This window comes from Cajanus cajan, chromosome 5 (assembly GCF_000230855.2).
Source record: "Cajanus cajan strain Asha chromosome 5, NIPB_CcT2T_4, whole genome shotgun sequence".
Lineage (NCBI taxonomy): Eukaryota > Viridiplantae > Streptophyta > Magnoliopsida > Fabales > Fabaceae > Cajanus > Cajanus cajan.
The window spans coordinates 30934675-30961022 of NC_138521.1; the positions used below are offsets into that span (position 1 = coordinate 30934675).

General features: G+C 35.7%; 1 protein-coding gene across 1 annotated transcript; it reads right to left on the reverse strand.

The window, feature by feature from the left end:
* Positions 1 to 21083: 21083 nt before the first annotated feature.
* On the reverse strand, positions 21084 to 22240 carry LOC109792805 (uncharacterized). Its single transcript, XM_020352242.3, has one exon. The coding sequence runs from the start codon at positions 22139 to 22141 to the stop codon at positions 21215 to 21217; it is 927 nt and encodes a 308-aa protein (XP_020207831.1). The 5' UTR covers positions 22142 to 22240; the 3' UTR covers positions 21084 to 21214.
* Positions 22241 to 26348: the final 4108 nt, after the last annotated feature.

The window sequence follows — 26348 nt, forward strand, 5'->3', positions numbered from 1 at the left end:
TGCAAAAATGAACAAAAACAAAAGTCCGCTAAAACGCCACAAAAGGGTGTTTTAGGCAAAAATAAGGACAATCAAAAAACAAAAGAAATCCATGATGGTACCATGAGCCGAATTCAAAAAAGGTTCAAGGGAAGCTATCTAAGTTGTCAAAATCACAACGTCAATAACAAGATTTTCTTAACTTCATAAGTGTTTAATCAAACAAGCCTAAACACATAAGCCTACCTTGGCCAACCATTCTTACAAAAACCATTTTTGAAAAATAAATCCCCTCTAAAACACAAACTTCAGAACAAAAATATCTTTCCTTTCTTTTCTCTCTTGTCCCAAACGATTTTAGGATAATCTAGTGGAAACATGGAGATATAGTGGTCAATAGGAGGGTTGACATGTCTTCTAAAGGAAGGGAAGGATCACTTGGTTGATGACACCAATCTCGATATAACACGCATCATTCCTCGGTTACAGAAATCGGCAGCGCACAGCCCGTCTAGAGGAATGGCAAAATCCAAGCAAAGAAACACATCGGTTAATTCTTTTGCAAAAATAAATCAAATAGAATTAGGTGCATCATACCGCATACATGCATACAGATGATAGGTGTACTGGAAGATCACTTATTCTCTGTTTATTGAAAAAACCAAAAATCAAAAAAAAAAATCAAACTTCAGAAAAAACAATGCGCCCGTACCATGTTCAGTACACCCGTACTAAAATCAGGGTTATGAACAAATTTTCAACTCAATACGGGCGTACCGAAATGAATACGGCAGCATTGGCCATAACGTCCACACCAATACGGGTGTATTGAATTCAATACGGCCCGTATTGGCCCATTCTCATTCATCACAACATCTTCATTCCTCTGCATACTTCATCTGTGAGTGTGTTTGAGATCCTTCCGTACAGAAAAAGCCAAAAATCAACAAAAAAGGCAAAAATACAGAAAAAGCCGAAATCAACAAAAAAGGCAAAAATACAGAAAAAGCCGAAATAAAAAAAAAGGCAAAAATACAGAAAATCAACCGCATCGTACAGAATAACTGAGCCTAGAGAGGCTTGCCGAAATAATACTCCTCCATCGTACAGAATAACTGAGCCTGGAGAGGCTTGCCGAAATAATACTCCCCCATCGTACAGAATAACTGAGCCTGGAGAGGCTTGCCGAAATAATACTCCCTCATCATACAGAATAACTGAGCCTGGAGAGGCTTGCCGAAATAATACTCTCCCATCGTACAGAATAACTGAGCCTGGAGAGGCTTGCCGAAATAATACTCCCCCATCGTACAGAATAACTGAGCCTGGAGAGGCTTGCCGAAATAATACTCCCTCATCATACAGAATAACCAAGCCTGGAGAGGCTTGCCGAAATAATACTCAACAAATTGTACAGAATAACTGAGCCTGGAGAGGCTTGTCGAAATAATACTCCCCAGAGACTTCTCAGCTCACTCTCGTGGATCAAATCCCCAGTAAGAGCTATCAAAGCAAGATCAGCAAAATCCCCCAATGGAAGCATGATCATCCAAAACGAAATATCCGAGTCAAAGGACTTTGACTTCCTCAGTGGAAGATAGCTTTCCAACTCGAGCGACCAGTGAAGCTAAGCCTGAAGAGGCTTTCTAAATAATACTCTGGGATACATAAGATCCTCAATCCCCATTCGCCTACTCAGAGGCACCCCTTCAAAAAGAGAAAAATCAAAAAACATCAATAACCATTCCCCAAGCGGAATCCGGCACTCAGCCGAACACCGAACATCAAGATAATTCGCCTACTCAGAGGCACTCCTTCAAAAAGAGAAAATCAAAAAAAAGATCAATAATCATTCCCCAAAGCGGAATTCGGCATTCAGCCAATCATTGAACGTCAAGATGATCCGCCTAACAGAAGAGGCTAATCAAAATTAACGACAGAATCCCCCAGCGGATAACAGCCTACACAGAGGCAACAAAACCAGAAAATCAAAAAGAGTCACCCGAATAAGGATAACCGGGATACTCCACCAACGTCGAAAGGACGTCAGCCAATCATAAGGCATCGCTCACCTCAGGAAGAGCATCTTTGTGTCTGCATCCCCACGGAATCAGAATTTCCCAGTGGGCACCAACTACACAATGGAAAGTTGGGACACAAGAACCTATGAGTAACTGCACATCCCCTAGACGGATCCCTGCGTTATCCAGCCCTCAGCGGCACCAAAATCAAAAACAACCGTCGAAGCAGCATCGTGGACTGTGGAGACAAAATCATCACAAATCCCTGGAGAGGAGATACTCACGCTGCCCCGTCGTCACAAACACGGAGGTATGCAGCTTCCGGCTCGAAGGACGAGCGAAGCTAAGCCTGGAGAGGCGGTACTCACGCTACCCCGTCGTCACAAACACGGAGGTATGCAGCTTCCGGCTCGAAGGACGAGCGAAGCTAAGCCTGGAGAGGCAGTACTCACGCTACCCCGTCGTCACAAACACGGAGGTATGCAGCTTCCGGCTCGAAGGACGAGCGAAGCTAAGCCTGGAGAGGCGGTACTCACGCTACCCCGTCGTCACAAACACGGAGGTATGCAGCTTCCGGCTCGAAGGACGAGCGAAGCTAAGCCTGGAGAGGCGGTACTCAGCTACCGAGGTTGTCAGAAGCACCGAGGTATGCACGAGCCTGGAGAGGCGACGACTAATACTCAACCTGGAGAGGCTACTCAACAATTTTCCATCGGAAGACACTACAAGTCAGAAGGATGGCCTACTCCCCGGACAATTGGGTCAACTCCTTTACTTCGCAACCGGTACACCAAAAAGCCGTTTGACTAAGTAAAGGGGGGGCAGCTGTAGATCCCTAAAATTGTCCGGGTCAGAAATAAGACTCGAAGACTCTCAAAGACCGAAGGAAAGTCAGCCGGAAGGACTCCTGGAAGACCCTGGAAGACCCTAGGATGATTATTCATAGGTTTAGAAGTCTTAGAGTAGCTTAAAATAAAGATGTGGGAGGATTGAAGCTCAATACGGCCTCCTAGAAGTTCAGTACGGCCGTACTGAACAATTTGAACTACAATACGGCCGTACTCAAACCAATACAGCCGTACTGAAGTTTTTGAAACTTCAGTACGGCCGTACTGAATTCAATACGGCCGTACTGTAGTTCAAATCTTCAGTACGGGCCGTATTGATGTCAGAGGCCGTACTGCGCCTCACTCCTATATATAGGACGTCATTTGGACGTCATTCCACACTTTTTCCAGACTTCTAGACCCTCTTGCTGAGCATTCTGGGGTTTTTGAGCAGTGTTCTGCCCTAGAATTCTCTCCGAGAGCCGATCCGACGAAGTTCTTGAGTTCTGGGCATTTAGCTTGAGAATTCGAACTAGTCGAAGGGAAATCTTTTTGATTTCCATAGTAAAAATTAATCTTTAGGGAAGGAGCGAGCAAGCGTGTAGTGGGAAGGAGCGCCAAAAAGCCTCCTAACATTTGAATATATAAAAGCACGCTTCAAAGGTTTCTTCTTCAAAATCCTTCCTTTTACTGCTTTCTGATTGTCACATTGCATGTTTAGAATTTTCATCATGTAAATATTTTACTTATAATCGTTTCTAATAAATAGGGGTAATTTAGTAATTTTACACTGTTATTTATGAAATAATCCGTCATAGGGAACCCGAAAGGGGCGTTGTGGGGTGCTAACACCTTCCTCACACGTAACCGACTCCCTTACCCGACTCTGGTTGTAATGGCCAAAGTTGATTTGTGAATCAATTGCCTTATCCCTTTTTCCAATGTTTTGAGTAAAACATTGGTGGCGACTCCAAGAACCCTACTACTTGCGAAAACCACTAATCCATGGAGGGTCTCGCTTGAGATTAACATGGATTGGTGAGAATCATTTAATAAAATTGTTAGTTCGACAAGGTCTCAGTTTGAGAATAAGTCGTTCTAACAATCCACCACTTTTCAAACTATAAAAACGAGTCCAACCATCATCGCGAATGCCAAGGTCCGTTTCGGCGGGTGGCGACACTTCCTGCAAAATTGCAAGTCGTGCTTCTCTTTCAAGTTTTTCTTTTTCTCTTGTTAACACTTCTTGCTTTGTCCAAAGTGTTAGTGGCTTAAGCTCTTGAGTAGGCTGTGAAAAATATTTTGAAGAGCTTGATTCACTAATACCTAAGGAATGTTTTCTCATGATTAAACAAAAAGAGTTTTCAAAAAGAAATTTTTTAAAAAAATTCCTAAAGAAAAGTTGGCTTAAGATTACTAGTTAAACGTGGTTCTTAAACAACACTAAGCCTTTGGAACTTAGAAATTGTTTTCCCTAAACGTTAAATAGCAAACATATAGCAAACTTGATAATTAAAACATTGAATTTAAAAGCTTAAAAACAAGAGAAAATGTTAAGCAAACTAGTTAAATTTCAAGAAGTTTTAAAATGCAATTCAAAAAGAAAATGAATTTTTGTTTTTAAGGAACAAAACTAAACACTTGGAGGTCTAAGTATACAAGTTGTGATGGAGTTAAGGTTGAAGCAAGTGAAGTAGTCTTGCTCCTTTTGACCTACTCCGAATATGAAGACCTTTTCCTTGAGCTTGCCATGATTCAAATGGAGGAAGAAGATGAATGGAGTGATAGGAGAATCCCTAAGCTAAGGATGGAAGCATCCAAGCTAAAGATCCAAATGAAAGCTCACTTTCAAGCTTAGGAATGAAGGTTTTCCTAAGGCTAGGGTTAGTGAGATTTCGGTGACTCTTGGAGAGAATTTGGCTGAAGTAAAAAATCAGAATTCTCTATTAATCAAAAGTGTTTACAAGAGTGAAGGTCTCAAGCATTTAAAGCCACGGATCAAAGGAGTTTTGGAGCCATTCCATGTGCACTCAAAAGTGGCGCCAATTTGAATTCAAATTCAAATTTGAATTCAAAGTTGAACGTCCACTTGCACATGCCATGTGCAGCCAGCCCTTCTAGAATTCTAATTGCATTTAGAAATAATTTAGGATTCATTTAAGTGTTCACATGTGCAGCCACCTTTGGCACAAAACATGTGACTCAAATGAAACTCTAATTACTCCTAAATGTAATTAACATTCTATGATTCATGCTTTAATACTTAATCCTTTTAAATTCCTATTCTAATGGCCCAAATACAATGGCCAAACAAATACAATAGAAAGGAAAAATTACAAGAATGAAAATGAGCCCAATATTGGGTACCAAAAGCCCAAAGGCCCATGAAGCCCAAAACTAGGCCCAATAAGACTATAGTCTAAAATCCTATCCTAGATGGTCAAAATACAAGACCCAAAATATAGGAAACCTATATGATGGAAACTTGTTTGGAGAATCTGGATTGATGTGAATCATCTTCAAGTTCCTCCCTAGATCTTCGGCTCCTTGATCCTTCCTAAGCTTGGCTAAGGTCTCCTATGGAGGAGGAGGCCTTAGAACCACCAAGGTTTGGTGGAGAACTCTCCCAAGAGGCGCCACTCCTTGATGAAGAGATAAGCCTCTTCAATTCTCGCCACACTCTTCTAGTGAAGGGATAAGAGAATTGGATAAATATCAAAGAGGTTTAGGGACTTTTAGAAGAGAGAAATCTGAACAATATTTCATAAATGAAATCTCAATACATCCAAAAGTGTTTTACAATGAAGGAAAAACGAAAATATAGGAGTAGGAAGCTTAGAGAGCAAGCTAGCCTTAACCATGGTTCACTAGGAACCATGGTAAGGTCTAGCTAATCCGTCCAAGGTCAAGAGGCTTGAAGTGCAAGCTTCTCACTTAGCTTGCTTGGTAAGCTAGCTAAGGAGAAGCTTGTACTTCAAGCTTCCAAGCTTGAGAAGCACCAAGCTATTCGGCCAAGTGTGAACACAAGTGTGAACACATCTAGGTGAGCGGCTCTTTGGACTTAATTTACTCCAACCGGTTTTGAAATTGATAATTTGGTTTAGTTAGGTTCATCCAATGTGAATGGAACCTAGCTAAATCAAATCTATGAAAAATTAGGAGTAAAATGAGTCCAATATGTAAATTTTAGCCTAGGACCACCTTTTGGCTAAATTGCTAGTAACATTCTCTAGCTTGCTAATGGCACTCTCTAGCTTGCTAATGCCACTCCGAATCCTACTACTAGAAATCTAAGAAAATAGTGTATTTCTAGGTTAGGTTAAATGGAGTCAAAGTGCCCAAGTAACCTACCCTAGAAACAATATACAATAGTTACTAAAAGGAAATAAAGTGTCTCTCAAATACAAAGGCAAAAATACACATATACAAGTATCTACTATATACAAGGTACAAGAAATTAACTATACAAGTATGTACAATGGAGACTCCTTAGATTATCCTTCACCCTTCTTGGTCTTACCTCTTCCAAAGGGATCCTTGGGGATTAGATTTCCATCACTATACTAACATGATATATACAAGATATAAGAAAAATAGCTAAAACAAGATATGGCCCATGAGAAGTTCAACTTGGGCCTTCCAAGCCCATCGGGCCCATTGGGCCTTGACTGGCCCAAACCTTCATGTTTATCACATTCCTCTTGGCTCTTTCAATGTGTCACCCCTTGCCTTCCTAGGCATGATTCCATCATTCCCTCCCTCTTGAAAAGGATTTGTCCTCAAATCCTGATGGTTTCTATGATAAACATCATCACCTATAAGAATAAAATACCATGCATGAGAGATGACATGTTCATTGGGTGGAAATGAAGAATATACCCTTATATGAATCATTTTAGCAAAGAAATTGACACTAGAGACACTAGACCCTCTAAAGGTATATATAGGCTCCTTATCTAAGCAAAGTGTATGTGTGTAGCTAAAACCTAGAAATGTAATGAAACTAAGACTATAACAATTAAAAGAATTATCTCTAAAAACTAAAACATCTTGCCTAAGGTTCCCTAAATAGGTGACGTGGTATACTAATTTTCCACTAGTGAGGGACTTAGATATACCTGAACAGCTTCTTAATACTCCCTCAAAGCTATTACAAATGAATTAAAACAAAGAAAATTGCAAGAAACAACAAACTAGCCTAAAACAGATTTAGTTAGTGATGGAATTAGAGACCGATTTCTTGTGAAAAAATTTCAGCAACCAAAATTGGTCTCTAAATCCATCTCTAAGCTGGAATTTCTTCTTTGATCCTTACACCTTCACAAGGAACAAAATAACTCAAGAAAAATTGAGGCCACCTCACAATGAGAATGGTAGGTTCACTCTTGTGAAGGTTGTTTAGGAGGTTCAATGGTTCTAGTGTTTAGGGTTTAGGGTTTAGGGTTTAGGGTTTAGGGTTTAGGGTTTAGGGTTTAGACTTTCCAAAATATCCTTGCCTTAAATTCCCTTGCCTTCCTCTAAGCTTTGTGAGACAATGCTTACTCTTATTGCAATGGTTTGATGCAACTCCCAGCCAAAGAATCCAAGGACAAAATGGAAAAAGCTCAATTAGGATTAGCTAAACCAAAGTAGAGTAAGAATGTGACAAACCAAAGAGTTCCAATCAAAACCAAAAGACTAAAAATTAAGACACACCTAAAGGTTGGCACACAAAAGGAAAATTCTTAGATTAGCTCTAGAGTGGATTAAGAAAACTAAAATTTAAATGAAAAGGAGATTAATCAAGGAATCAATTTAAGTGGCAAACCGGATTCAAAATTAGTGGCAAAATTTCAATGTTCTTTAACTCTCCTTGGCTTTTTCTACTTTTGCTTTTTTTTTCTCTTTTTTTTATCATTCTTTTTCAAATTTCTTTTATAATTCAAGGAGAAGTATATTTTCCTTTTTCCAGAATTTTTCCAGCCACACTAATTAAAAGATTGAACCCGAATTGCTCAAAAACATTTCAGCTAGAATTAGTTCAAAATTTATAAGGAAATTGGTGCATGTTCTTTGCAAACACTTGCTTGTTTTCATTTCAAATTCACTTGCAAATTTCTTTTCAATATTGGTTGTTTTTCCTCTATTTTACAAGCAATTTTTCCAGATTCATAAACTCCAATTCATGCACCAATTTTGAACTACTTCAACTAGCCAAAATTTTAGAAAATATGATCACAAGTTTTAGAAGATTTTCTTGGAATTGAAATCAATACACAAACATCAAGACATAATGGAATCCTAACTCTAAGAATCCATCAATGAACTAGTGATGGATATGAACTCAAAATTGCAAATCAAAAAGCACATATGAAGGCACACAAAGTATAGCTCTCGGCCAGAGCAATTTTAGTAGAAAATGAATCAAACAAAAAGTTTAAACTAAGCACATCTTGAATCAATTGATAAACAAATGACTACACATGACTTCTAGACATTTATAAGATTCAAAAATCAAAATCACATGCAATACTCAAAGATGACCGAATCAAAATTAAAGAACAAGAGTCAAACAATTCAAAACAGGACAAGATAGAAACCTAGACTCCATGTGATTGCCGGATTGAACAAAATGCAATCACATCAATTGGATCCATCAAATATCAACCAAAAAATTAGATCCAAACAGCGAGACACATAAGAAACATATAAGAACACAAAACACAAAAATTAAACGATGAAAGAGTGCACAAAACCTCAAAGAGTGAACCAATGCTCTTAATACCAAAAATGATGGAAGTAGGTAGGTGAAGTTAAACTTGATCTTCCCTTACCTCCTCCAAGCTCACAATGATTAGGAAGGTTCACTCTTGTGATGGAAAGTTTAGGAGTTTTTGGTCAACAAAATTAGGTCAAATTTTAAGCTCATTTTCCTTAGACTTAGCAATCCTTCTTTTCTAATCTTGTTGAGACAATGTTTGAGTTTCTTGCAGGGATTTAATGTCACTTCCAGCACTGGAAATTTTTGAAAGAAAACTTGGACAAGCAATAAAAGCATAATTAGAACAAGCTTATACCAAAAATCAAAGAATTAAGTGTATCTAGACAAGACTCAAAGTTAGCCAAGAATTTAAATCTGAAAATTAAGACTCCAATAAAGGCTAGCACTCAAAAGGAATGTTCCTAGATAAGCACTAGAATGGATTAACAAAACCAAAAAGAATTGGGAGCAATCACCAAAATAGTAGATCCAAACACTTAGTGAAATTTTGATTCTCACTTTTGTAGTCTTCTCATCTTTTTCCTTTTTGTTTTGTTTTATTTTTTTTTTAACTTTTTTTTTTCTGAATTCAAAATGTAATTCCAGAGAAGATAAATTTCCTTTTACACCAAAAAATTCACAAAAATAAATTTTCACAAACCGGATCTACAATTATTAGATGTTTCAAATGAAAATTTCAATTTCTAGTACATTAATGATAAAAAGTTGTTTTGGATTCTTTTGTATTTTGCTTTCTTTTCTTTTTATAACTCTTTTGATTCAATTTGCTCTACATTTTCTCTGTTTTCCAGCAATCACTTTTCCAGAATTTGAATCCAAAACAAACAATGCACTAGAAATAGGTATATCACTTAAAAACTTCAACGAAACAATGATTGAATTAAGATTTGAATTGGAATTTGAAATTTGAAAACTCTTTAAACACAATGGAAACCTAACTCTAGGAATTCACCAATGATCTAATGATGAATATGAACTAAAAAATGTAAAGATAAAAGCACACAAGCAAAGCACATATAGGAAAATATGAGTCTCGGCCAAACTCAAAAATTTTCAGCACAAAATCACAAACACATCTTGAAAGTTTTTGACATTTTCAAGAACTAAACGTGACTTAGACAAACTTAAGATTCAAAAATTCAAAGAAAACACATGCATATGACTCAAATTGACCAAATCAAACAATCAAAATTAAAAATGACTCAAATCAAAGAAAATTGGCACAAGTTGAATCCTAACACATTTTGATTGCGGATTTGAACCAAAATGCAATCAAACATTTGGATCTATGGAGAATTGATTTCAAAAATTTATAGATCCACAAGGAGACTCAAGATGCGACAATTTAAAATGAAAATCCAGATTCCAATCAGTGAGAATGAAAACTCAACCTTCAAGGAAGAAAACCTTGCCTCCTCCAAGGTTTTCTTCACATTTTTATAGTCTTAGTCTTTCAATTGTTATAGTCTTAGTTTCATCATATTTTTAGGATTTAGTTACACACATAGACTTTGCCTAGGTAAGGATCCTATTTCTAGTTTTATAAAGTCTAGTGTTTTTAGTGTAAATTTCTTTTCTAGGGTGATTACTCTTAGGATATATTCTCCATTTCCACCCATTGAACATGTCACCTCTCATGTATGGTATTTTATTATTGTAGATCATGATATCTATCATAGAGATTCTCGTGATTTGAGGATAAATCCTTTTCAAGAGGGAGGAAATGATGGAATCATGCCTAGAAGGGCAAGAGGTGATATCTTGAAGGAACCAAGAGGAATGGGCTAGACATGAAGATTTGGGCTAGTCAAGGCCCAATGGGCCCGATGAGCTTATAAGGCCCAAGTTGAGCTTCACATGGGCCATCTCTTGATAAATCCATTTTTCTTATATTTTGTACATATTATATTAGTATAGGTTCTACATATTTTGGTCTTGTATTTTGGACCACATAGATTAGCATTTTTGGGCCATAGGCTTATTGGGCCTGTTTTTGGGCTTTGTGCGCCTTTGGGCTTTTGGTACCCAATATTGGGCTCATTTTGTTTCTTTTATTATTTCCTAATGTTTGTATATGTTTGGCCATTGTATTTAGGCCATTAGCATAGGAATATTGAAGGAATACTAAAATAGACCAAGAAGCTAAAATCTAGGTTTCATTTAGTAGTCATTTAAGATGCATTTGGATCACATGTTTCTTGCCAAGGATGGCTGAACATGTGCAGCTCCAAATACACTTTAAATGTCCCCTAAATGAAATTTAGATGCATGGCAGCCCCATATTCACGGACTAAGCACATGGAGCCTTGAACTTGAATTCAAATTTCCATTTGAAATTTGAATTTTTGGCTCCAATATTGGCTAGTGAAGTTGGCGCCACCTAGCTTGCTTCTAGGATCTATAAATGCTTGTTCCTTCACTCTCTCAAAGTCTCTCTCAAAGGTTCATAGCCTTAGCCTTAGGAATCCTAAATTCTAGGCTTAGTCCGTGAGCTTTCATTTGAGTTTCTAGCTAGGATACTTCCATCTTAGCTTGGGAATTCTTTCATATTTGATCTCCATTCTACATTCAAGTCCAGAAATCGTCATCAAGGAAGAAAGGTCCGTGAGCTTGGAGGAGGCAAGGGAAGATCAAGTTTCACTTCACCTACCTACTTCCTTCAGTCCCAGGCGAAAACTTAATTATGTGAGGCATAATTCCTTGGGGTTGTAACATCCCGAATTTTCTACTAATACAATGGTTAATTATTATTTATTTTATATTTATGGAGATTATTTTCCTATAATTATTTTAATTAGTTAAATGGGTTTTATAGAATATTTTAGAGATTTTTAATAATAAATATTTATGAAAATTATTATTAATATTTTGAATTTTAGTAGCCCAGAATGGGCCGTTCCCAAACTGGAACGGGCTGTTCAAAACTTCTAAAATGGCCTATAACCCTAGTTGGGAACGGGCCGTTCTAGTTTAAGAACGGGTCGTTCCAAACATGGTTGTTGTGGGTTAAACTTAACCCCAAAACGTATCGTTCTAGTTTAGGAATAGGTCGTTCTGGATGTGACTTTTACACATGACGAATGGGTCTAGAACAGGTAGTTCTGGATTTGAAACGGGTCGTTTTGGCCGCTCCTGACATCTATAAATAGCACACTCTAGCACTCCCAAAAGCACATTTTTCACTTCTAACTTCTTTTTATTCTATAGTCTCTGAAGACCAAGGGGAACCCAGAAGAGGAGACCAACAAGATTCTACTTTAGTTTCAACTCCCCCTTATCGAGGTAAAGGGGGAGTGAGAAACCTCGCTTTGGGTGTGGGAATATATGTTGGGTAGTGGGATTGGCTCCCAACCTATGTTTGTTGTATGCTCGTTTATGAGGGGTTTTTCCCAATTATATATGTTTCTTCTATTTGCTCTTCTTATATGTAAATAACTGTATGATTTGAGATCTCTATGGTTTTCTATGGGAAACCCTAAGGGAATGCATCGGTGATTGTAAGAGAAGATTGTTTGAAGAGGCAATTATATGAGTAAATTGTATTGTTTTAAATGTTAATTGCATGAATTAGAGTGCTCTATGGGTTCCTGAGAGAACCTTGTGAGAAACAGGAAAAATATGAATATTTTCTGTTTTGCTTTCTGATTGTTCTGTTGTATTCCTTGTTGTATGAGATGTATGAATATATGTTTAATTTTGCAAATAGACGAGTTTTGATATGAATTAAAGTGCTTTGTGGAGACTATGTGAATATGATGAGATAATGTGAAATGTGAGGATATGTGATAATGTTACACGATGATGTGATATGATAATGATACATGATGATGTTATATGATAATGAGACATGACGATGTGACATGATAATGAGACATGATAATGTGATATGAGAATGCATAGAGTCTTGATTGACATGCATCGTTTGCATAAATGTTTTTAAGGGTACGATATGGAATACACTGCCAGTGAAGGCCCCCTTGTGTAAAAGCTTGAGGATAGATCAGTTTGTAAGTCCCAGTCTCGCCCATTGTGTGCATGGGATGTATCTTGTGCGGCTTAGCTATCCCGACGAGACCCTGGTAGTATGTCCTTCTAATGAGAGTGCGCAGCGGGTGTGACCCGGCATGTACTCCTATACTACTCTCGTGTATTGCGAGTAGGCATGGCAACAGGGCGAGGCGAGGACGGGTTTTACGTTCCCTGCCCCCGCCCCCGCAAATTTAAACCGCCCCCGCCCCCGTCCCCGATACCCGCCGGAGGTAAAATCTAGGTCCCCATCCCCGCCCCCAGCGGGGTTTAGGTTTCCCCGCCCCGCCCCCGCCCCCGCTCCTATTTTTTTTTTCTTTTTTTATTTTAAATAAATATGAACAATTTTAAAAAAAATAAAAAGGAAAAATAATATAAATTTTTACATATAAATATTTCTAATTTTGGTTTATATATATACAAAAATAATTTTTTAATTATATTATTAAGCGGGGTGGGGGTAGGGGCGGGTATGGGGGCGGGGGCGGGGGCGGGGGCGGGGTGGGTATTAACATCCCCGTCCCCGCCCCCGCCCCCGATTTTATCAATCGGGGAAAACCCGAACCCGAACCCGATAAACACGGGTTTTCCCCATCCAAATCGAGGCGGGTTCGGGCGGGTACCCACGGGGACAGGTTAGATTGTCATGCCTAATTGCTAGCGGCAATACGCCATGTGATATGTGTTACTGGCGCCACATGCATGATAATATGTAGTCTGTGTCAATTACATGTGAATTTTAATGTTATATGTTAAAGTGATTTTTATGCCTTTGATGAGTGGAATGCGATATTATTGTTAATCTATCTATGCTATGTACAAATATACATGTTTGTTTGTGTTTGGATATCCAGTGTGTATTCCTACACTGTGAACCATAGTGAGATGTTTCTCACTCCCTTTTCTTTTGCGTTGTTTTCCTTTGACTATTATACAGGTGATTATCAGCATGAGGCTGATGATGTCAGTGACGAAGCTTAGGCTTCAATGTTGAGCTTTGCTCTAATAGGACATGTGACATCGGGGCCTAGATATGATTAGATTAACATGTTGTTCTTATTATTTTGGAAACCTTAGTATTATTTCTTTGTAATTTTCGCTGATTTTGTTATTTGTTTACGTCATGGATGTGGTACTCTCTATCTAAACACGTTTGGTATTTTAATTATGAAAGATTGTGTTATTCTAATTTTATTATTTATGTGTTATGGTATGCGGGGTAGAGGGTGTCATAGGGGTGGTCTCTATCAGGCCTTAGTGTTGAGCGAGATTTCCTGACACTAGGCGTGAGCGAAACTAAAGCTCTCAGGCTGAGCTTAGTGCAAGGCAAAATTGTAATTTCTTTGGGCGTAGGTTGGAGGTGTTTTGTAATGTATAAGATGTGTTGATTGATTGTTATGTTGGTATTTAGGTATGTGTTGGTATACATATAAATGGTATGTGATGAATGGATTATAATTGAATGAGAATCATAAATTGGGGTGCATGAGAATGTTGTGTTGTTGCATTGCTTGCATGAGTGGCTGACATGGTGCTGGATGTGTGATGCATCGGCACAAGCGTGTGTGTGATATGATGCCAGATGTGTAATGCATCGGTAAGGGCGTGTGCGTGACTTGGTTCTAGATGTGTGTTGCATCAACATGGTTGTGTGTGACATGGTGCTGGATGTGTGTTGCATCAACACGACTGTGTGTGTGACATGGTGCTAGATGTGTGATGCATCGGCATGGGCATCTGTGTGACATGGTGTTAGATGTGCGACGCATTGGCATAATCGTGTGTGACACGAAGCTGGATGTGTGATGCATCGCCATGGGCGTGTGCATGACATGGTGCTAGATGTGTGACATGGTGCATACTTAAACTATGATGTGGTATTGGAAATTGAATGAACCTAGAATTGATAATATGAACTATGATTGATCGATGTTTAATTGTGTATATTTATTTAATTGAGGGTGTATTGGTTGGATTTTCCTATTGTGATTTGTATATGAATATATTCTTTTTTACCGTACATTTTGTGATTGTTTTTAGGTGAGGAAGATCTGGATGTGAGTGGCACTCAAGATGCCAACAATTGAGTTGAAGGATTTCTCTAATAGTGTGACATTGGGACGAGGGATTTTATTTGATAAATTTTATTGTATTTGGGCTTCATGTTCCTTTATTTAAGTACAATTGCAAACTATTATTTTCAAATTTTGATTTTTTGATTAGGCGATTATTTGGAGGTTTCATTTGTGAACCATTTTACCTAGGATTTTGATAATTTATTCTTCATTTTATTACTATGTGTTAGGGTAGAATAGGTGTCATATTTAGTGGTATCAAATCAGGTTGATTCATTCGTCCGCGAGTTATGAGTCTACTGTGCCTGTGTGTTGCTTGAAGGTGTGAATGAATTGCTAATTTGAATAGATTGCTCTATTGATTTGATGTGTGACTATTGATTTTGAGCATGGGATTCTGGTGTTCCTTCTTGTTTTGAGGGGAACAAAGTTTTGAAGAATCTAGACTTTAGGTTCATTTGTTGATTTTGGAGGTTTTGAAGTGCCCAAAGGTTAGTTTCTATATTGAAGGTCTAATTAGTATTAGCAATTGCAAAAGAGCTGGTTTTATTCAAGAATTTATGGGTGTTTGTTGTCATATGTATGTAGTTTCAGGTTTGGATTATATGTGGGTTCCATTTTAGCTTTTTAGTCTTTTGTATTGCATATGTAAGTTGTATTGGTTTAGGAATATAGTGGGAAGCTTGGAGATGAGTTTAGGGTGGAAAGGAGTGAGTTGGAAGTGTTTTAAGGCATTTTTGTGGCCTAGGAAGTTTGTACACTCATTGGTTGTCTGGTGTAGGGATGTTTTTGCTGCAGTTTTGTTGTGTCGGTACGAGTGCTTTATTTATAGAATTAGCTTGTGGTCTTCATGAAAGTTTTAGCCTTGGATGTTATCTTTCCAATGGCACCAGAATTATTTAAAACGGAGGTCTAGAGCTCTAATTATGTCTGTTTTAGTGAACATAGGTCAAGTTGTCAGTGCTGATTATATTAGTTGCGGATTTTGAAATTTTTAGCTAAGTAGATGATCTTTTTATAATTTCATGTCTTCATAAGAGTTGTATCTTATCCTCTTAGATTTCTTTTGAGATAGGTGTGAGAGTATTTGGATGAGTATAACTCTCTGTGTGTTATTTTCTTTGACAATTGTTGAAGGGAGATGTATGCTGTTATGATGTTTTGAGTTGTTATGCAATGTATTGATGGAAGCTGATTTTGTTATAATATTCTAAGGTGTTATCATGTGGATTGAAAAGTTTTTTATGGTTGTACAATGCTATGTTGTAAAGTTGGTTCATATACATGTTATATGGTGTAAATGGTGATTAATTCATATATATATGCTTAGGGATGATATATATGAATGCTTAAACACGGGTTCTTACATGATTTGATATACATCTATGTTGATATGAGAATGTCGTAACCGGAATCGCGACGGGACGACGCAAACATTTTCTTTTCAATGTAGCCCCATTTTAAGGGAAAAACATTGGAAAACTCTTTAAAAATAATCTTTTAAAATCAAAATTGAGTTCAGAAGTCAATTATGTGTAGGGAAGGTATTAGCACCCTACGACGCCTGTAAAAACAGTATCTTTAATTAATTGTGCAAAATTATATAAATTCATAAATATTTATTTTACCCTAATAATATATGATTTACATTGATATTAAAGGTAGAAACGCTACTCAATTAACATCATAAATTGTTGCATATGAGAAGGTAATTTATATGTGAAATAAAACTCTTTTATATTCCTTTTTTCTTAAAAAAAGGGAAACTTGTATAAGAATTTAAGTTAGCAAATGGCTAATCATTAAACCCTCAAAATCAAATAATGTCAAAGATAAAAATGTTATTCAATTGACGTTGTTATTTGTTATATATTAAACACTTTCTAAACAATGATCTTGAAGACAAAAAATCACATTCACTCTGTACATACAATTATTTTCAACAAATCAAAAAAAGGTTAAGAAAAGAATATGTTAACAAAGGTGAGGCGGATGAATTGTTGAACTTGTTATCGTGTTGAATCTTCAAATATGATGATCTATTAGGTGCTTTTTGGTTACCTTTCACACTACACAAATGCCTCGTAGAACTCAAGAATTACAAAGAGAGAGAAAGAGAGAGGATTTTCGAGCTGTAAGGAAGCTTAGACCAATTTTTCTCGCTGCTTTTTTTCGCGCTTTTCTTTCCGTCTTTTTTTTCTACCCCGAGAACTGTGCCCGAGTGTGCTATTTATAGATTTCAGACCTAACTAGAACGACTTGTTCCAGATTCAGAACGACCCGTTCTGAATTGTTCAGTTATAAGCTAAATTTGAACTTGGAACGACCCATTCTAAAGGCAGAACGGTCCGTTCTCAATTAGGATTTTAGGTCTTTTTTATAACCTGGAACAACCCGTTCTAAAGTCAGAATGGACCGTTCTAAAGTCAAAATGGCTCATTCTAAATTAGGGTTTTAGGTCCTTTTTTAGTAACCTAGAACAACCCATTCCAATTTAGGAACGGCCCGTTCCGACTTGGGAACGGCTCGTTTCAGTTTTAGAACCGCCCGTTTTGGGCTTCTAAAACTAACTTGTTTAGGCTTCAAGCTTCCTTGTTGTCATATGGTGTTGCCTCCATACTTTGAGAGCTCTTCCTTTTTATAGTAGACGTCCATTTCATTGTTTTTGTGGGTCCAGATAAAATTAGTTATTTACAGAGAATAGATAACCTTATGGATCACTTAGTGGGTACTTGTGTGTTTAACAAGATTGATCTTAGGTTGGAATATCACCGAATTAGAATGAAGGGTGAGGATTTACCCAAGATAACTTTTAGGAGACATTTTGGGTACTATGAGTATTTAGTAATGCTTTTTGGTGTGACGAATGCTCCAACTATTTCTAGGAATTATATGAATCAAATTTTTCATCCATACTTGGATAAATTCATAGTTGTATTTATAGACGACATACTAGTTTATTCCAAGACTGGAGAGGAGCATGAGGAACACTTGAAAGTATAGCGGTAGGTCCATCTAAGGTAGAAGTTATGCTTAAGTAGCAGATAGTTAAGTCAGTTAGTGAGGTTAGGAGTTTCCTTGGGTTAGTTGATTATTATAAGAGATTTATCGAGGAATTTTCTATAATAGTATTACCTTTGACTAGATTGATTAGGAAGGGAGTTACATTTGTGTGAGATAGTAAGTGTGAGAGTAGTTTCCAAACTCTTAAGTAAAGATTGACTAGTGTGTCAGTGTTAATATTACCTAATCTTAGTAATAAGTTTTTTGTGGTATATTATGATGCTTCTAAGTTGGATTTGGGAGGAGTGTTGATGCAAGAGGAAAAGGTAATAGCTTATGTCTCTAAGCAATTGAAAATACATGAGATGAATATAAAAAACCAACGAGCATCAAAATCCATCAATGATTGAAGCACAAGTTTCTCATACCTCTAGTTGCTCCAAAGAGAAGAGAAGAGGAAGAAGAAGCAAAATCTGCACACAGTTCTAACTTGGTATTCTTGACTCTACAAGCTTTGAATCATCAATCTACCAACTTCAATCAGCTGTAGGAAAGGTTTGAGATGAATCAAAGGAATGGGTTGGTGAAAAGATTTTCTCAAGCTCCAAAGACTTTCTTTTTAGCTCCTTTCTAATTTTCTTAAAATATGAACTTATGAGATACATATCTTAAAAAATAATCTTATATAAGCTTATTCTAGCTAACTAAACTATCTAACTAAAATTAACTCAAGAACAACTTAATTCTCAAAGACTTCTTGACCCTCATAAAATTCTAAAATAACAGTACTAATAACACTTACAATTTAATTATACATTACACATATAATTAAATTAAAATACCTAAAACACACATTGTTACTTCTCTATATAATTTTTGATAGCATTAAAAACCTACACAAGTTGCAATGTACCTTGAGAATGCAATGCTATAGAACGTAAATAGTTGTAATTAAAAATAAAGTAAATCGTTGTGAATGATTATTACGAAATTATAAACTATCACCTGCAATGGAAAACATATTTTAATATATTAATTTGTACATATATTCAATTTAGGAAAAGAAATATTAGTAAAATTATATTTATAGAGAAAAAAGAGAGAATAAAAAATAGATGTAAAAAATTTAAATAATAATAACAAGTAATAATAACGAGAATACAAAAATAGTTTTATACTATTATAAAGAAAATACTCCATATATAACTATTTTTGGTTTCCATATAGTTAGACTAAAATATTTTTAATATAATAATTAATCTTTTTCATTTTTTTCTTTATTTTTGTATTGTTATCTCTTTTCTTGCTTAAACTTATCTCATTTTTTACTTAATATTTTAACTATGTAATTATCTATGTCCTATGTAACAAATTAAAACTTCCTCGACGGTCTCTCTTTCCCATCTTATTATTTGAATATTTTTATTTTATTTTTTTTTTTTTATTTAATTGCAACAGAGTGTCTCATTTATCCTAATTTAAATGATGAAGGTAATAGATACAAAATAAAGTTTATATATACTTGTATACAATTATATAAAAAGGAAATATCCCTTATAATAATACTTTCGATTTTCACATTTAGTTAAACCAAAATACCCTTTTATCTTTTTTATTTTGTTTTCTTTTGGTATTGTTGTTTCCTTTTTCCTTCTTAAACTTATCCCGCTTCTTACTCAACATTTTAACTATGTAACTGTCCATGTCCCATATAACCAAATTTAAACTTCTACTATGCTCTCTCTCTCTCTCATCATATTATTTTTAATATTTTTTATCTTATTATTTTTATATTTTTTATTTAATAGCGTAGGGAGTACCTTCTCATTTACCCTAGTTTAAATAATGTAGGAGATATAAAAAAAAATTAAAAAATAATGACAATGTGTGATGTAAAAATAGAAGAAAAAAAATTGAAGGGTGAAAAATAGGATTTAAACAATAATAAATATGGAACATAAAAATAGAATTTAAATTATTTTTGTATAAAATAATATATTTTAGTAATAGAAAAAATATAAATAAAAATTAAAAGGAAGGTATACCTGTTAATGAAGGGAAGTGTAAATATCAAAATCTCTACTATTAACTTAAGTATGGGTTATATTTCCAGCGGAAAAAAAAGAAAAAAGAAAAAAAGAGACATTAATGTAAGCATACCCGTGTTCAAAAGAAGAAGAAAATGTTTAGACTATTTATGTTCAGTTCACTGAACAACAATAAAGTACTCTAATAAGATTTTCAACAATAAGATTTAAAAATCTAAAATCCCCAGAATACAATTCTCGTGCTGTAACTTTCTTGAATTTTATTTAGCTTGACTTAATTGCGCCGGCGCATGCCTCTTTACTTCCGATTTCATAATTTTTTAGAAGACTTTGATAAATAAATATAAGCATCTTAAACAATGTAAGACCAAACAACATGAAACTTGAGACTTTTGAAATAATCTTAAAATACAAAAACTTACAATCATATTCATTGAAGGTACAATCAATTTTTCAACACTAGTTTTGGGTTGAATATAGCAACGGACAAAAATCAAAATTCCATACTCATTAGTGCGTCATTGCTCTTATCATAACCCCTCCACCCCTCACCAACTTCCTTATTAATATTTTTTGTATCACGTACTTCATGCTCCTAGGTGTTCTGCTATGCTTTTGTTGCCAATTGTCTCACTCACGTTATTACTAGAATCATCTTTAGTTAGGTAACCAGTTAAATTAGTTACTTCAACCAATTTTGGAGTCATGTCGCACTGTCTAAGTTCCCCACTTGAGCTATACACTACAAATTTGTGTTCACAATTGACTACATAGTTCATTTATTGATTTGATGGAGCCTTGGAATGACAAACCCATATGTTTCGGTATTCTTTTTCCCCAATGGGGAATACATATGCAATGATTGAAAGAGTGAAAAAACATCAAAAACATAATCTATTTTAATACTTGTATTCTTTAAATAATGTCAATTTAGACATAATCACAACTATAAGTAAAATATTGTTTTTATAAGACTCTTCGAGAATGAGATATGCATCTTTGTTAAATAAAAATTGGAAAAGCCCTCCCGTGTTGCAAGCAAAGAATATAATTGGGAGGATGTGTCTTTATTTGCCAACTAATAGTACAAATGAGTCTCTATTTTAAGAATTTAAAGAATTACTTCCCTCTTCCCCTACCGAAGAGTTATTGTTATGCCCAGTAATTACTTATTTATTGATCAAATGGTTAATTCAATATTTAAGAGTTAATGACAGTGCTTAACTGAAATGACAGAATTTGAGGCCACCGTTCAAAAAGATTCAAATATTCTATGATTTTAACAAATAAAAGATGATGGAATTCTGGTAAAGGATTGAAATAAGAAAGGAGAGATATAAAAGTTAAAGAAGAACAACCAGAATGTACATGTTACATGTTTGACAACTCTATTAATTTGTACATTGGAAATGCCAGCAGCACAAGGCCTTAATTGGCTCTGAGTTCTCATCTACACATGCTTGCTATATTCTACCTAAGGAGAAAATATATTGAGAAAAGATACTCTAGTATTAATTAAACGCTTAAACAAACATTCCAATCCATTTTCAATCTCTTCAATGGCCACCACCAAAGCTTCTAACCTTCCATGTGCAGATTGAATCTTCTCAGCCTCAGCATCTTTGCTCAGATTGTCCACAACCAAACTGTTGAGAGCAAAATCCACCTTCTCCAACTCATTTATATTTCCCTGATGATTGTTGCAAGCAAACACCCCCTTCTGCATCAACCTTGAGACAAATACCCACTTATTAGGCTTTAGTTTCAAGGTTGGTGAAGAAAGGAACACAACAAGTGACTGAAATATGGAGCTGGTGATCCAACTAGCTTCTCTCACCACTCTCACCACTGCAATCAAATGGTCATTAAGATCCATTGGAGGAGAGGCCCCAAATGACTCATGATCCATCTGCTTCAACAAAAGCAAAAATTTTGTGCATTCCTTTCTCATGTTTCTTCTGAGGCTCCAATACTGGCTCTCCATGTCTAAATCTCCAACCCTTCTTCTTCTAAGTGCAGACTGAAGTTCTTCAATACTTGCTTTCATTAACAGAATAGCATCCCTTGTTTTGCCCAATAGGTCCAAGAATCCTAATGGGAAATCTAGCAACTCATTGACCCATTTCTCATTTTGGTGCTGGCATAGTGCTTGTTGGGTCAATGGCAATTTTAGAAGATCTTCTATGCATTTGTACAATTCTGCAAGGCCAGATAGACCAAAGCAAATTGTTCCCACCCTTGATGTAAACGATGATGATGTCTCCCATGATTTAAGCTTGTTCAACTCCTCTTCAATTCTAACTGTGCTTGGATGTGATCTAGTTGGCAAACTAATGGATCTAACACCATCCTTGCTTGAATGCTTTGGGGAGAATGTACCCATACTTGCCCTTTTCATCATAATGGATGCCTAATTTGAAATAGACTCAATATTCAATTGTATACTACTATGATCCACTCCTATTAATATACCTCTAGTAGAATAGAGAGGTCTAGAAGTTATTTATTTATATATTTTATATTTTATACTATTGAGATATAATTTTTTCTTATGAGATCAATCTTTTTATATTAAGAGAAGAATAGAGAGAGGTCCAGAAGTTATTTATTTATATATTTTATAATATTGAGATATAATTTTTTTCTTATGAGATCAATCTTTACAAAAAATAAACTAACATATTTAATCATGACTCAATGTTTAAATAAAAAATTAAATCATGATCTTTAACTAAAAATATATATATTAAATTATTTATAATAACAATTTTTTTTCAAAAATTTCTTTTAAGTGTTGAACTTATTTACATACAGGTTGATAAATGTTTTTAATAGTTTCAAAACTAAAAATAAAACAGTTTTTCAAAACCTTCAAAAACATTTCCAAGGAAAGAAAGTTTAACTTAATAAAAAAAAATTCCCATCCCAATTGATTAAAAAAAATTATTTAACATGTTAAGGTACTATGAAGTGTTTGGTATTCTGTGACGTAGTCATCTTGTCACATCTTCGTCATCAAAAAAAGTAGGCATCCATATTTTAAATGAAACACCTTTATAATTATAACACATGGGATAGGTGTGTTTCTCATAATTTTGCTGTGTCTTCTACGGAGAAGGGACAAAACGGACCAATCCCTGTGCTTCTTCTGCCTCCATCTTCAATGAATCTATACTAAAGCCACCGCTAATGGTACGGTACGTATGATTAAGTTCGTGAAGGTCGGTTATTACAATTAAAGCTTTGTCTTCCAAAGTTCCCTGCACCTCGACTAAGTTAAATTTCTTTTTCCTTTTTCATATATAGACAGTGGGTACTAAAATGAAAAAAAAAAAAAAAAAAAAAAAAAAAACACAAAAGAAAAATAATTTTCTGCGGCAGAAACGGCGCATTGTTACAAACTTACAACAGTGAATGTTCCTCCTAGGAACTACAACCTGCCAAATTATGAATTCGGTGCGGTACTTCAGGATTCTCTATATTATTGTTCTTGTATTTTAAGAATATATAGTCTCTTTCAAAAGATCATACACTAACGATCTAGCTTGTTTGTGAATGAATTTCCGAACAAAAGATTTATTCTATTTTATTCCGCCAAAATATTATATGAGAATAACGTAATCCATACTTTAATATATGGTACAAATAGCTACCAAATTCTAATCTTCCATACCCTGCCGGCCTTCAACCAAATATTTCAGTTTTACGTGATTTTAGGATATTAATTTCTATTGAATTGGATGTGACAAGAAGACCTCCAAACGCACGTATATTAATATCATGTTTAAATTGTAGTTTGTAAATCATGATCTTGTTTGACTTAATCAAATATTTTTACTCAAATCTGATATCAGTGGGACATAATTTTTATCAAATACACTCATATACACACAGCAGAAACAAGAGAAACGGAAGAGGAAATTTTTCACTCAACTTACATACACTAACAACGTACAACATATGGCCTTTTATAGGCAAATGTTACAACACACAAAATAATAAAATATTATATTTAAGAAACTTAACGTATGCAAATTTGAGATGAATGATGATGCAGCCTTCGTGGAATTCAATTTGAACCATGCAGCAATTATAGAATTCCAAATTTCACTTTGAAACGGTGCAGCCAATTTTGACTTTCAAGTAACGTACTATTCATCAATTTAAGAGATTGTCGGTAGCCTACAATTTTGAATTCCAAGTTACTGTAGCTTAGTGTAGCTTGATTTAGTTTTCTGACATTGCCTCCCTTAAATCAAGCTTGTATCATTCCAAGCATTCTTTTTAACTTGCAGAATAACTCAACTTTTAACGGCTTCGTGAAAATATCTGCAACTTGTTCTTCAGTTGAACAATATTCAATTGTTACTTCTTTCTCAGCTACCAGTTCTCGGATTTTATGAAACCGAATATCTATGTGCTTGGATCTTCCATGAAATACTGGATTTTTGCATAATGCAATTGCTGACTTGTTATCACAAAATATCATTGTGGGAGTATTTTGCTTTTGATACATTACTTCAAGCATTCTTCTCAGCCACACAGCTTGGGTTGCACAACTTGCTGCTGCTATATATTCTGCTTCGGCAGTTGAGAGTGCCACCACTTGTTGCTTCTTTGATGACCATGATATTGTACCACTTCCAAGATTGAATGCATATCCTGACGTGCTCTTTCTTGTCTCTATATCTCCTGCCCAATCACTATCCGTATATCCAACAAGATTCACATCAATGTTTTTATCATAGAAAATTCCTTCTGTCAGAGTACCTTTGATATATCTGAGAATTCTTTTAGCTGCCTGCCAATGAGAATCTCGAGGCTTTTCCATGAATCTACTGAGTAGTCCAACTCCATAGACAATATCTGGCCTGGTTGCAGTTAAATATCTAAGGCTTCCAATCAAACTTTTATAGAGAGTTGGATTGACTTTCTTGCCTCCAATGTCACTGGTCAGCTTCAACTTTTCTTCAACAGGTGTTGAGATTGGCTTTGAATTCTCCATCTTGAACTTCTTTAAAATATCACCTGCGAATTTCTTTTGAGAAATGAAAATTCCATCAACTCGCTGATCAACCTCGATGCCTAAAAAATAGGACATTAGGCCCAAATCCGTCATTTCAAAACATTTAACCATAGCCTCCCTGAATTCTACAAACATTTTTGGATTGTTGCCAGTAAAAATTAGATCATCAACATAGAGGCACACAATAAGAATATTGTCAGGATCAACTGATTTGATATACAAAGTGTGTTCAAATGGGCATCTCTGAAAACCATTATCCACAAAGTAAGAATCAATCTTCTTATACCACGCCCTGGGTGCCTGTTTCAGACCATACAATGCCTTCTTCAATCTATAGACTTTATCTTCTTTTCCTTTAACTTCATATCCTGCAGGCTGCTCAACATATACTTCTTCTTCCAAAGTGCCATTCAGAAAAGCAGATTTAACATCCATTTGATGAATTTTCCAATTATTTTGAGCTGATAGAGAGATAAGCATACGAATTGTATCTAATCTCGCTACAGGAGCAAATACCTCAAAATAATCAATACCTGGCTTTTGTTTGTACCCTTTTACTACCAACCTTGCTTTAAGGCGATCAATTTCTCCACTGGACTTGTACTTAGTTTTGTACACCCACTTTACTCCAATTGGCTTTTTGTCTGCTGGTAAGTCTGTCAGCTCCCATGTTTGATTCTTCTCAATGGCATGAATTTCTTCATCCATTGCTTTTCTCCAATATTGATTATTTGAAGCTTCTTCAAAAGTTACAGGCTCACAATCTGCAAATAAGGCAAAATTGATAATTTCTTCATCAGATGGGTCATTATCATTACCCACAACATAATCCTCCAATCTGGCTGGTAATCTCCTTTGCCTTTGTGGTCTGCTTGATGTTTCTGGTTCATCAGGTGTTGGATTTACATGTCCATTCTCCTCTTCATAGTTTTCTGGATTTATTACAGGCTCCTTTTGTGCTTTGAAAGACCAATCCCACATTCCTTCTTCATCAAAGGTCACATCTCTGCTGATGATAACCTTCTTTGTCACTGGATTGTAAAGCTTATACGCCTTTGAGTTGGTGCTGTAACCAATAAAGATGCACTTCTCTCCTTTGTCATCTAGCTTCTTTCTGAGTTGATCTGGTACATGAGCATATGCTATACACCCAAAAATTTTGAGATGCCGGATTGAGGGCTTCCTTCCACTCCAAGCTTCTTCTGGTGTTTTATCACAAACACTCTTTGTTGGACACCTGTTCAAAATATACACAGCAGTAGAAACTGCTTCTGCCCAGAATTCTCTAGGCATTTGTTTTGCCTTTAGCATGCATCTCACCATATCCATGATTGTTCTGTTTTTCCTTTCTGCTACTCCATTTTGTTGAGGAGTGTATCTAGTTGTCATTTGATGCTGAATTCCATGGTGGTCAAAGAAATTTGCACAGGCAAGATATTCTTGGCCTCTATCTGTCCTTAATGCTTTAATCTTACAACCACTTTGTTTCTCCACAAATGCCTTAAATGACTTAAAGGCATCACAAGCTTCTGATTTCTGTTTCAAAAAATACACCCAAGCTTTTCTGCTAAAGTCATCAATA